The 13,871-nt window shown below is 39.1% G+C and overlaps 1 protein-coding gene across 1 annotated transcript in view; it reads right to left on the bottom strand.

Moving 5' to 3' along the window:
• The window catches only part of CNTNAP5 (contactin associated protein family member 5), a 123,160-nt gene that overhangs the window by 90,768 nt on the left and 18,521 nt on the right, over positions 1–13,871 (bottom strand). Inside the window, exons 2-3 of the mRNA XM_053472217.1 lie at positions 4,846–4,956; positions 2,918–3,111 (exon numbers count right to left, since the gene is read on the bottom strand). Of these exons, the coding sequence (XP_053328192.1) occupies positions 2,918–3,111; positions 4,846–4,956 (305 nt within the window). The remainder of the gene's footprint in view (positions 1–2,917; positions 3,112–4,845; positions 4,957–13,871) is intronic.

The following is a 13,871-nucleotide window of genomic DNA, read 5'->3' as shown; positions in this document are numbered from 1 at the left end:
GATTGGCGCCTGTCTACCTGTTAATTACTGTGATGTAAGGAAACTCCGCGCTGTAAGCCTTGGGCATTAGTGACACCTCATTGTGTAATATTTCATGAACCACCCGGGGTTTTGGATGTAAAAATCTTTACTTTTAATCTCAGTTCTTGGTGGAAAATGTTGGAAATCTACTTTCTGAGAAAGCTTAGAATTTCGGATGACATCATATTTGCTGCATTCCATGTAAAGTACCTATAAGATACATTGTAACAGAGAGAGAGAACCCTCTCCACCGGAGTTTATAATCCACATTTACAATTATCGTGTGATTTATTATACATAACGAGAGAAAAATCAGAACGGGTTAAGCTCTTTGTATATATGTCCACACATTTCCCAACTGTCACTGTTTAGTTTGGTCAGTCCCTCCCTAGGCCACAAAACCCCAAGCAATTATTTTTTCCTCTGATGCCCTTCCATTGTCTCCCAATACTCCTTTTTCCTGCCCCGTTCCTCCTCTCACCTCCCCTGATGCCCCTCTCACCTCCCCTGATGCCCCTCTCACCTCCCCTGATGCCCCTCTCTCCTCCCTGATGCCCCTCTCTCCTCCCTGATGCCCCTCTTTTCTAGGAGGTCAGAATGTTTGCTGGGTATGAGGGGATCGCAGGGTTCTACAGCCCTAAAAGCCCCGATGATGCGTATAGAAAGATACATATGTATAAGTAACAGATGGTAACGTTGTATCCGGCCGGAGTGAAGCAGACTCGGGATATTCTTCATCTCCTGACACTTCGTGTGATTTTTCCAAGACGCGTCAGGCAGATGGTTTGAGACCAAAGGTGCAAAACCACAAATCGCGGCACTTTGTAAAGCTGGTGCGTCACGCTGCTTCGGTTATTGTAAATATGGTCTCATTATCCTTCTTTTACCCAGGAGGATATTATGACTTCTTTGTAGTTAATGCGTCTGAAGTTGTCTTTGTGGATCTTAATCAGACAGCCACGCAGTTTATGAGAAGAAAGCGTAAGGAGGAGATTCACTAAAGCCAGGATTTGCAGAAGAGTTTATACATTAAATTCCAGAGAGCTTCTAAGCTGGCCCCATATAATGTATAGTTAAATCAATGAGCCAGCCCTTAATAATCTAAATGAGTGAGCCGGCCCTGTATAATGTATAAGGTCAACCTTACCATGGAGAGACCCACTTGTTCTGCTGCTTTTGACAAAGTAACACCATAAAAGGTCATAACATGCCTTTATCTCCATGAAATGTGTTCATTAATAAATTTAAAGTTTCCACCCCGAGTTAAGCAAGATTTGTCAATGAATCAGAGTTGCACCATTGTCCGGATCTCTTTCTCTTTTACCCCTGTCCACACCTTATGAAAACATCTGCCCTTCTCTGAAAGCACTCGACAAACGTGGTCTTCACATTTTAAGTTCTGATTCTACATAGAATGTCAGCTATTTCCTCCTATAAATTCTCTCTATAATGGCCCGGCCACCTGGAGACACATCTACAATCATGAACGGATGGACCACAAAGATCAAATGTATCAAACAGAGCTTCGGTACACAAATTATTCAATATGTATCAACTACTCCAGGGCAAGGCGGGAAAGGTCAGGGGTTTTCTTATCTGCAACATTTGGGAATTTCTTGGCAAATCAACAGAGGGAGGAGGCAGACCCACAAAAAACCTTCTTGGTCCTTCACAATTGAAAGATCGTGTGTGTGTGTGTGTATGTGTGTTTGTATGCATCTATGTATGTGTGTATGTATGTATGTATATATGTATGTGTGTATGTGAATGTATGTGTGTATGTGTGTATGTATATATGTATGTGTGTAGTGTGTATGTATATATGTATGTGTGTAGTGTGTATGTGTGTATGTATGTCTGTGTAAGTGTGTATGTGTGTATGTATGTGTGTGTAGTGTGTATGTGTATATGTGTGTGTAGTGTGTATGTATGTATGTGTGTATGTGTGTGTAGTGTGTATGTGTGTGTAGTGTGTTTGTGTGTGTAGTGTGTATGTATGTGTGTGTATGTTTGTATGTATATATGTATGTGTATATGTGTGTGTAGTGTGTATGTGTGTATGTGTGTGTAGTGTGTATGTGTGTGTAGTGTGTTTGTGTGTGTAGTGTGTATGTGTGTATGTGTATGTATGTGTGTATGTATGTATGTGTGTATGTGTGTGTAGTGTGTATGTGTGTGTAGTGTGTTTGTGTGTGTAGTGTGTATGTGTGTATGTGTGTGTAGTGTGTATGTGTATGTATGTGTGTGTAGTGTGTATGTGTGTATGTGTGTATGTATGTCCGGTGCCTCTTACCAGTGACAGTAGGAATTGTAGGTAATTTGAAACTAGATAAGAAACTGACTACGTTGTAAATTTCCAACTTCAACAAATCCTACAAGAAGGATAATAAATTCCACGTTCCACAGACAGCAAGCGACAAGAAGCCCCGCTAATAATCAATAAGTCCATTAAAACTCGAGAAGCGAATGCTGCATATTTATAACTTCAGCAGAATCATTTCACATTAAATTCTTGTAACTTTACTTGTAAACTTCTTTTTTTTAAATGTTTACTCAACACGTAAACAGGGGTTTTTTTTTTTTTTGCATTAAAACAGAAATATTTCTGTTTGCTTTAGTAGAGAGATCAGAATTTAAAAAAGGTCCATCTCACGGCATGACAACATCGGCACCAAATAGCACACTCACGGAAGGGGCTCCCCAAGCCGGCCCTTCTCAATGCATAAACAATCCATGGAAGTGGTCCATCTGTGGTCTGCCCGGCACCCCACGCGTTTTGCTCCTTCACAACCCAAATACAGATCTTTAAGCAGACTCCCGATTTATTCAGTTTGCATAGCATTTGGTTTGGAATGCGTTTCTAAATGATGTTTTTTAGCCCTGGCCCGGACCCTACCGTGACGCTGCTGTCGTGTTGATACGGTCTCCAGTTGCGTCCCGTGTCGCTGAACATGATGCTGTACCGCGTGACCCAGTCCGAGCTCCTGGATCTGCCTTGTGTGGCGACCCCTGTGATGTCGAATCTCTCTCCTAGATCCACCTGAAGCCATTGCTGTGCGCTCGATTCCAGCGGGGACCAACCGCCAGCTCCTAGGACAACAAAAAAAGTGTAAATAATGGTTTATGGACTTTATTTAACATTTTACAGAATCCGAAGAGATACAATAATTTATTATTAACTAGAGTTATTCCTAATTAACCCCTACAGCACTTAACATCAATACAAAGCTTCAGCCCATGATTGGAAATAAAAAAAAATCCTCCTAAAGAAAAATGTCTTCCACAAGGCTGATTCCTAAAAACCTAGAACTGTCTGGCATATCGGCCCCATCCGGCCCCCGTCTAGCCTACCTGTTTCACCTGCTGTAAAGACTCAAATCTTAATCAGTCGTTGGTCTCATCTTAGATTCAGGAGCCGTATGTCTATCCCATGCATGTTTAATACCCTCACTGTATTACCCTCTACCACCTCTGTTGGGAGGCTGTTCCACTGATCTACCACCCTCTAAAACTGTATTATTAAAATTAAAATAGCAGATTTAAAAAATGAGACACGTTTATTTTTACAGAGTTATTCTTGAACTAAAGATGAATGCTCTACTATTGAAACAAATATTTGTATTTTGGGTAATTGATCAGAACGTGGCACTGTTTATATATATATAGATTTTTTAATGCCGCCCAGGATGGAGGAATCCAAATACAGAAAGCGAGTTTTCCTTTAATGTGTTGATCAAAGGCTCTTACTCAGCTGAACAAAATCACTCGGGGACCGGCCAGAATGCTTTGAACGCGCAATTATTTTATTTGCAACATTCAATGGAAAAAAGTAGCAAACGCTGACCCAACAATGCTGTGGATGCTGATTATTTTATACAGCTTCTCACATCTGTCTGTTTTCCTGAAGGGGCTGGACAGACTTGTATAAAGAGGTCTTTTTTTTTGCTGATACCGAGATTTTTGCTAAACTTTTGTAATTTATCCTTTGCTACAATGTTACTTCTAAACAATTAATTTTATGGACATTACAAATTACACAAATGTAAAAGAAGTGCAAATTAAATCTATGCATTTACCTTATATTATTTATATGTAAAATGTTACATAATAATAATAATAATAATAATAATAATTATTATTATTATTATTATTATTATTATTATTATTATTTATACATTTTACATCACATCTAAACCTCTTGCCCTATAATTTTACATTATGGTCTCTATAACTATCTATTCATCCATCCATTATCTATCTATCTATCTATCTTTCTATCTATCTATCTATCTATCTATCCATCTCTCTATCTATCTATCTATCTATCCATCCATCCATCATCTATCTATCTATCTATCTATCTATCTATCTATCTATCGATCTATCTATCTATCCATAGTCTTTCGATCATTTTTGTCTATCTGTTTCTCTATTTCTCTGTATAAAATGTTATAAAAAATATCAAATAAAAATAACACCGTGTCCGAAAAAATGTCATCACAGATTATTGTACATGAGACCATAAATTTCTAAACCGCAATATTATCACAAAAATCGTTTGTAAAGAGCCAAAAAAACAAAAAAAAAGACCCCAGCTTTTGTTTCTGAAGTACCTTTTTTATTCTGGTGAATTTCAAGGAGTTACTTTAATTCTATTTATTTCATGATATATGTAATTATTCATAGATTTTAATACTTTTGGAGAGTAAAATCCCTTTTGCTTGCGATAACTCTTACGGTTTTAGCTAAGCAATTCCACACCTGTTGAATTATTCATCAAAAACTCCCCAGGATGGTGACAGACACTTCAAACGGCGATCTTACCATCTTGGCTGTTGAGTTTTGCATAGCTCTGGCTGTGGGTAGAGAAGAGGTTTGAAGAGCTGTCAAACGCTGTCTGCGGCAGCGGGGACGCCAACGGATCATCGCAATTATCTGCAGGGGATTGAAAGGACAAGCGGAGCGTCACAAGCCGAATTTCCCAAACTCAACACGGACTCTGCACGCGGCGCGAAGGTTAACGCCACCGTTTTATTGAATACGATATGAGGTTTAAATGGCTGCCCGCTGAGATAAAATATTGGTTCTATTTTTGTCTCACATCCATAATTCCTCTAATAAGATCTAAATTAAAGAGAACATTTTGGGGGTTATTCAGTACTGAGCATCGACCCAAAGGAGTTGCTTTGAGCACCCATTGGTGCAGATTCATCATGAAATTTAAAATAAGAAAAACATATGACCATGAATTCCCTGCTCCTTACTAAAAGTAAAATTATTCTTCCCATAAATTGTATAACAGATGGGTCATCGTAAATCTTCTTGCAAAGAGCCCATAGAGCCATTCCTCAGATGGCCAATATGTGAGCGACACCAATACATAATAAAAAGAGTATAAACTGGAGGGTAAAGAAGACTTTTTATCATACTGTCTTCTGGTAAACAATAGAATGGCTCAGTCTTAATCACCTGGTCAGACTCTCTGACTAATTAAAGTCTATGGCAGAAAGGGCTTCATTAGCATCGCCATAAAGCATGAGCTCAGTGTGGTGTTTGAGCAGGAAAGTCACCCAAAATATCACATGACTGACAGCAACGGCGGCTCCAGGTCTGCAGAAAAACCAAGTTTATTGGAACAAAATTGGATAAAACCAGGTTTTTTCCCCATGGGACTTCTCCTTAAAGCGTGCATCGAGTAGGCCCTGCACGTATGTATTTTTATAGCTGGGCTACATTAGAAAAATATTTTGAGGCAATAATGTTCTTTTTAACTCAGAAATCAATAAAGCTGACAATTTTCACCAAAATGATCATCCAACCAACAACCCAGTGGCACAAACTGCAATTTTTTACATTTGGTCTTTTTCACCACGGCAACCAGTAGAACGATCCAATCAGCAAGAGCATCCAATTGGTTGTTATGGTAAAATCACCGCTTTCCAAGCCTCGGCCCCCGTCCTGCACAAAACAGTTTGTAACAAAATGCGTAAAAAATATGAAAAAAGGGGACTTGTGTTGCCTCTGGCGAGAATCAGCCGTATTCCTATAAATTATTCATTCTATAGTGCCTGATACATTGTATTTACGAGTGCGCTGTCACTTAAGACTTACGGATCTGTAAAACCTGATTGCATGTTGCAGATGTGTATCTGGCGAGAGGCATTTTATTATCGCTCGGATATACATTCAACAAGAACCCGATTAGTATTCATTAGATGCAGCAAAGGAACTTATTTAACATAAAGTGTGCGCTCCGCACGTTCTTCGAGAAAGACGATCAGTCCCCGGTACAGACGATCAGTCCCCGGCACAGACGATCAGTCCCCGGCACAGATAGTCCTGTTGTTGATCGGGTTTGAGAACCTTTCCTATAGGGGGCAGCAGCGTACCAAACGTTACCGTCACAGGCGACATTCAGGGCAGGTTCCATTACTCCTGGTCATTTATCAAATTATTCCATGGAATTAAAAATAAATATGTAAATTAATCACCTACATCATAATCAGATACCAATGCGGTCACCTATAAAACTACACATTATTAATTACATCATAGCTTCCAGGTATGAGCAGCTTGTGGGTCCTGATCCAATAGAGTACAAAATATCCAGGGTTCCAATCTTTTTACAGTATGATACGTCCACATAAAACTATTTGGAATGTTCGAAATTCTCTTATTTGGAGGCTTTTTTAACCCTTTCAGAGTCCCTTACAAAGTCGCTCCTAATACCTCTAATAACAGACCTTGGGTCAGTTTTGTACCTGTTGAAAAATCTAGCCAGGAATTGTTTAAATGAGCTGACCGCGAGACTCCAAGCATATTAACCCTTTTATAGCCCATCAAAAATATACTATTGCGGTGACACAGACAAAATATTCTAATTATGGTCCGTATGGAAAACATATTTTGAATGAAGTCACCTGTATTCAAGCAGGTATCCCAGCTGCAATATAGGGAGAAAAGCACCAATTGGCGCACATCTATAATACCCACTCATCCCAAGACCCTAAGACTGGGGTAAAAAAAACAATTCATCCCTGAGGTTTTGAGAACATGTCCATTCATCCCAAAACCCCCAAAAATCTTCTCTGTAATCACGAAGTTTCGCTGAAAAGTTACATATATTCCAGGAGCTCCGCAGAGCCACCTTTTATAGTGATAGAAAAAGTCAATGACTCCAAATTTCCAAAAGCAAAACTTCCTGGGTTTTTTTTTGTTATTAAATAACAAAATACAGAAGATTGGCAGATTTCTAAATTTCCTCGATAACCCTATTGCCTTCTGTATAATCCATCTTTAAAGTTAATCTTTCTTTCTGAATTACAATACATTTGGATTTATCTCCCTTTCTCCTTTTTTCCTCCATTCATTTTTCTTCCAATCTCTTCCCCAAAATGACTTTTATAAGAAAGAAAGAAAAACTGAAGCTATCTTCTCAGGCGATCATCACGACAGGGTCTTCTGTTCAGACGTCCGCTACCATTCCCGTACTGATTTACTTTTTGGGGAGACGTTCAGGGACAGGGAGCCCCGATGCTTTAGTCGCCGGCAGTGTCGGGGAGATCTGTATCTCTGATGGCAGAGATCTCTCTTTTCCGAGGGTCCAATAAAGAGAGGCCAAGAGATTTCCATCCCAGAACCTTCGTCATGACCCACCAGGAGCCGTACCCACGCAGTTCTTCCAACCTCTATGTTTTGATATATATTTTATCTTTTCTGCACAAAATTTCTTATCAAAAATGACATAGAAAGCTGTTATTCTTTGATGTGACATTGCTTCTAAAACAGGTTTCACGATGATATCATCTTCCATATTTAGATGCCCGTCCTCGGCACCGACCCTGCTTTACAATAACGCGCTAGATGTTTAACTGGCATTTGCTCGTTTCCAATCAGTGAGCAAAACCAGGAGGTTTATTATTATTATTTTATATCTTAATGTTAATTAATTCTCGGAATACCAGTGCGCAATGACTGTCATACCCAACGTGTTGGTTTTTTTTCTTTCGCGAGGCATCCTCTTCATGTAGAGTTATTTGTAACAGTACGGTAAGATTTTCCATTACAAGTAGATGTGATTATCTAATGGTCGTCCTAAATTGGTGACTGCAGACCGCAAGAGTCATAATGCATAGTTTGTGGAATCATTATCTCCTGCAGAGTATCCTGTCTGTGCGCTAGGAAAGTTTCTCGAGACGCTCAAAGGTGTCCAAAGTCAGGAAGGAATTAAGTTCAGCATTCATTTAGAATCTCTAAAGCAAACAGCCGGGTTTGGCAATGAATTCAAAAACAGTTATTGGGATTTTAAAACAAACTGTTATTATTTTTACTTTTCAAAAAGGCAAAAAAAAATCTAATATTTTGTATCTGATTTGTTCGACATGGGAATTCTCTGCTCTAGATTTTTTAAATACATTCAAAATAATTTTTTTATTTTAAATTTAAAAAAAATATTTAATTTTTTTTTTTGTTTTTAGATTGCGTTGAAGAAAGTTGATAACAAACAGACATGTAAAAAAAAATCATGTCATAGGAGCATGAAAATGTCAATTTTCTAAAAATCGAAATTAATGAAAAGTAATAATAATTATAATAATAATAATAATAATAATATTAGGTAAGTCTTGAAGTCATATTCTATTATAAAAAGCAAAAATCTACCAATTGCAGATACAGTATACTCAAATTATTCCAGAAGATTCTGTGTTTTTTACAACTAATTATAATACAAACACATACTAAAAAGAGCCGTCTGCTTCTTGTGGCCAAAAATCTCCTGATTACTAATATAAAATATACTTAATGAAAAATAACTATTAAAAAAACATTGTTCTGTTTTTTTTTTCCAATTTTAAATGATTTTAATAATTACAGCAGCTGAACAAAGTAAAGTCATCAAAGCCTCTGTGGTTCACTGATTGTGGGACGGGGAATAATATTTCTCTGTCTCTGCGTCACGACATGAATCCTATTCATCAGACAGCGATTCCTTCCAGACGCCGTGATTTATGATTTCGCCCGGGTGCATAAAGATGTCTTATTTGAGCCAAGTTTGATAAATGGGGTGGGCATAAACTTTATGAAAAACATTTGAAAAACCAAACCCACTGTTATTTTATTTAGATAAAAAGTAATATAATAAATGCCACGATGCGCATGGGGCAACTGACCACGGACATTCCACGGCGGAAGAACACAGATTTTTCCTTGAAAGTTTCCACGGGGCAGAAAGAGCACAATTTCTCCCATTTTTAGAAAATTGGAGATGTTTTTAGACACTCCTCGTCAGAACCCCCTCCTTAAGTCCGAGCAGGATGAAGGAGAAGAGCAACAATGAATGAACTATCGTTCCTGTCCAACATTCAAGTGGGCGCTCTTCAGGGTAGGCCGCTAGGAGTTCTCCCTCTGGGGAGCGGCTTCATGAAGGGGCAGGACTAGCCAGTTATGTGGGTGGGGCTAGCCATGTGTGGGGCATGTTTCGCTGTCCATAGGGGTGGGGCTAGCCAAGCCCTGCCCCGAGAAAGAAAACATTCACCCAGAGACCCATTGAAAAAGCAGAGCTTCACCCAGAGACTCCAGGTCAGTCCTCAGGTATGGAAATTGGTCACAACAGTTCAAGAACATCCAGGCCTGGGCATCAGGATTTGGGTGCATTTACGCCCCATTATACCCCAGGGTATATATAATATATAAATATCAGTCAGCCAGGGTAATTCTATAATGATACTTCTGTGTCAACTATAATATACTACATCGAGATTCATTCTAACTATAAATAAACCGTACATTGTGCGCATTATATGTCAATGACACAGTGTAACAAAGGGTTAATGATCAGAGCACAGGAGTTGAGTATTGATCTGCGCCCGTCAGGCTAATAGTCATAAGAATGTGTCATTCGTCTAATTTTAGAACTGTAAATAACCCATTTTACCTTAAACCATATTGATCCCCGCGTCAATCCGCTCATTTGTGTATTAATTGCCCCTCTCTGCATCAGGGGGCTTTTTTTTCAAAGCTGATAGGGGTAGAAATATAAAGAAATGTAAAGCCACAATACATGGCGGACAGATTGATGGATTAGCCTGATTCGAGCAGCTGAGAATCTAATTAATTGATGAAATACTAGAAGTGACACTCGGCCGTGCGCAGCGAATTCCAAATGATACATTTTCTATTGTTCTAGAAGATTAGCATCTTCATGAAGCAAGCGGCGTTCCGAGCTCTCATCTCTGCCGGCACATTTTTTAGCATTTTTAAATTACAAACACAGACAGAAAGACATATAGTGCCGCATAATCCTGATTATAATGAGTTACGGATAGAAAAATGGATATCTGTTCTATCTGAGCGACAGAGGACACTACTTCACATGAAGGCTCCACATCATTAACCCATACACCACCAGGGCACATCCCAAACAAAAAGTTCCCATGTTTCACTTGTATATTCTATAAGGGAAAAAAGGAAAATAATCAATAATGCGGAATTATTTTTTTTCTTCCTGATTGGCTTAATTATGCTGGCAGTAACACAAAGGGCTGGAATCATTAGCCAAAAAAATAGTGATTTCCGCCATGTTATAAAAAAAAACTAAGCGGGGGAGGGTCTAAAATATGGGACTTATACGATTATGGGTGTGGCTACCATACAACCACTCCCCTTGTAGCTTACAATGCCCAAAAATGATTAATGGTGGAATACATATAGTTTTTCCCTAAGCATTTTTTTGTTATTTTTTTAAATTATATTTTAAAACACTTATCAGTAATTACCAAGGGGGGGGGTCTCGCGAAACAGTAATTAATGTCAGTAACTTTTACAAGTTAACAAATATTTAGTTGGAAAGATATCTAGTGAATAATTGATAAACGCCGGTAGCTCCGATCCCTTGATGGATAAAATGTAGCAAAGCGTAGAAAGTGTCGGCAGTTGAGGAGGTGAAATGTTTAGCAGCCCACGAAGAACGCGCATGCATGGGAATGAATGCATGAAATGTAATTGGGCAGATAAAGGAAGACTCATCCGATGACAGCTGTGTTCTGTGACCTCTGTGGGGATTTGCGTTTTGGAGGAATCGTTTCAATTATCTATTACAGTGGAGGCTTTCATTGTGTTTGTTGTAGCGGAAGCTCATCTCGGCAGAGAAGGGATGTTAGCGCTGAGTAATAATTTCATTGCCAGAGGCATTAGGGTTGCAAAGAACGCACTTCTGTTTGTTATTTATATTAAATTCCATAACCTGGGTTTGGAAACCTCCAGAATAGGCAGGGGTTCTGGGGTTCCAGGTCCCGTGGCATAGTTTGTCTCTGGCGCCCCCTATCTGGCGTGCTGTCACAAGACCTCTATTCATTTTATAGGGGAGCCCGGGGAGATCAGACAATATGCCCAACCAGTGCACGATACCCACCGGTTGCTACAGTGGGATAGTGGAGTAGCTACCCGAAAATCGAGACTGTCCAGCAAAAAATGGGATGCTTGGGAGGTATGTGCTTATCTGCCTTTTACTGCTTGCTACCCTTTGATGCTGAGAGTGGGAGTAAAAATGCGACAAAATTCTGAGACTACTGCTTTCTTTTTGTTTGTTTCGTTTTCCGACGCTCACACAAATTATCAAAATTGCCAAATTTCGTTAAAATTTAAATTTGTACAAATCCAAAGGTCCAGGTCTAGCAGTCACCTCGAGCGGCATCACCGAGCGTAAGAAGGATTTCGTTTTGTCCACGAGAATGAGAGTTAAATCTCCTCTCTCACACGGACACAGAATTACATTTCATCAGAGAATTCGCGTTAAAAGTCATTGAACTTTCCTCTAATGCGTTCCCGAGGGCCGAGCTTCCCAACGTCTGCTCGGTGTTTTCAATCAAGCGCTGTTTCTTGTGAGCGTGGCTCTGACCTGCTGCCGGGGGTAATTAAGGAACGTTAGACGCAGCGATTGAAGTCTTTACCTCCTCGATCATCCGCACTACACGACATATGTTTCACTGTTTACAAAAAGCCATTCCGCCTCCAAAAAGCTCTCATATTGCAGAAATATCTGAACAAAGCAGACCTGACACTCAGCGACCCTTCCCAACCCCCAGATCCTATCATAAACTATCCACATTCCTGCCAGGGGGCCCAGTTTATTGTGGTCAGTCCCTATTCCCAAATCACGTGTCCCTCTTTCATCCCAGATGCCTCTCTTTCCTCTTCCCATGCCCCTCTGCCCCTCCCCTGATGCCCCTCTCTCCTCCCCTGATGCCCCTCTCTCCCCCCCCGATGCCCCCTCTCTCCTCCCCTGATGTCCCTCTTTTCTAGGAGGTGAGAATGTTTGCTGGGTATGAGGGGATCGCAGGGTTCTACAGCCCTAAAAGCCCCGATAATGTGTATAGAAACAGCAAGAAACGGCTTTATACATTAAACGGGGTAAATAAACCCCATTATTCTTCTTCTAAATACCCCACTCAGTAATTGTGATTTTTGGATAATTTCAGATCGCTTGTCTAATTCGGTGTTTTTTTTTTAACTCATTTATCTCAGCTCTGTTGACCAAGACCATGCTTTGTATGCATAACTGAATGTTATGGGATATATTATTTAACGGCCATTTCTGGCTATGTATAGATTTGTTTCAATTTGTAGCACAATGTATAGGGAAATAGTATTTGTTACTATTTGCAAATGAAATATTCAACCTGTTGTTTTTTAAAAAAAATTTGGGTACATTTTCTAAAACTCAGCACTACGGAATATGATGGCGATATGGATATATAAAACAATAAATAATAGTAATAATAATAATAAAACTCAGAATTCTGCATCAAAGTACATTCTAAATATTGCAAAAAGTTAATGCTTCGTCTTATGCAATAATTAAAAAAATAATAAAAAAATAACGAAAAGCTGAATTTTTTTAGTTTTTTATAGTTTTTTATTTAGTGTAATGTTATTAACGTTGGTCCCACGATTGACAATGTTTTTTTTTTAGCTCTATGAGAATGGGGAAGACGTGCAATGCGTAAGGAAAACATTCTAACCTGAAAGCTGAAAGAATTCATGGCTTTATTGCTTTCTAGACATCCAAAGATCAGAGTAATACATATTTCTTGACACTTTCATCAATTTTTGGCACAGTCTGTGCAAAGTGTTGTAGAAGACATATGATGAATGAGCATTCCTAAGAGTAACCAAGCGAGTATCGATTATATATACATTGAATGCTTAGGTGTAATAGAATAGTAAAGACGTTCTAAATAGAACACAAAAGAATATATGCTTTAAAAAAAAAAAAAGAAATAGAACATTTTGTTGTATCAGAGGCCTTTCTATATTAACAGCGTTTCCTCCTTAAACAGCGTTTCCTCCCATTTTCTCCTTAAACAGCCGTGTGTCCCATGATGTCAGCAGGAACACCTAATGACCTCAGCAAGAACGCCAACCATCGTCAGTGGGATCGCCTGTGACATCAGTGGGACCGCCCACTGATATCAGCAGGACTTCCTGCCAGCATCCCCCAAGGGATTTTATATTTTCAATCTTTGAGGGCTTTTTAAAACCGTTTTGTGTGTTTCAGATGAGGACATGCAAACCCTTATGTATGAAATATATAAAGATATATAAAACTAGTTCATGTGCACCTCATCACGAAAATGTCGCCCTTCTATTTTATGGTTTCTGCAGGAATTCGCAATCTAGTTTCTGATTTTCAGTTCAAGTTAAGATTCAGCACAAGAGGAAACCGAGGCACAGACTTCACCAGACACAATACACCTTTTTTAAAGAATATTACACGAAAAAAATAAACAGGTCACAAAAGCACTGGGGAATTTCATGTTTCTTATTCACAGCTCTTGGAGGATGAGGTTGTG

Source organism: Spea bombifrons, chromosome 7 (assembly GCF_027358695.1).
Source record: "Spea bombifrons isolate aSpeBom1 chromosome 7, aSpeBom1.2.pri, whole genome shotgun sequence".
NCBI lineage: Eukaryota > Metazoa > Chordata > Amphibia > Anura > Pelobatidae > Spea > Spea bombifrons.
Note: the sequence above shows the minus strand (reverse complement) of the source record. Positions and strands in the feature narration are given on the sequence as shown.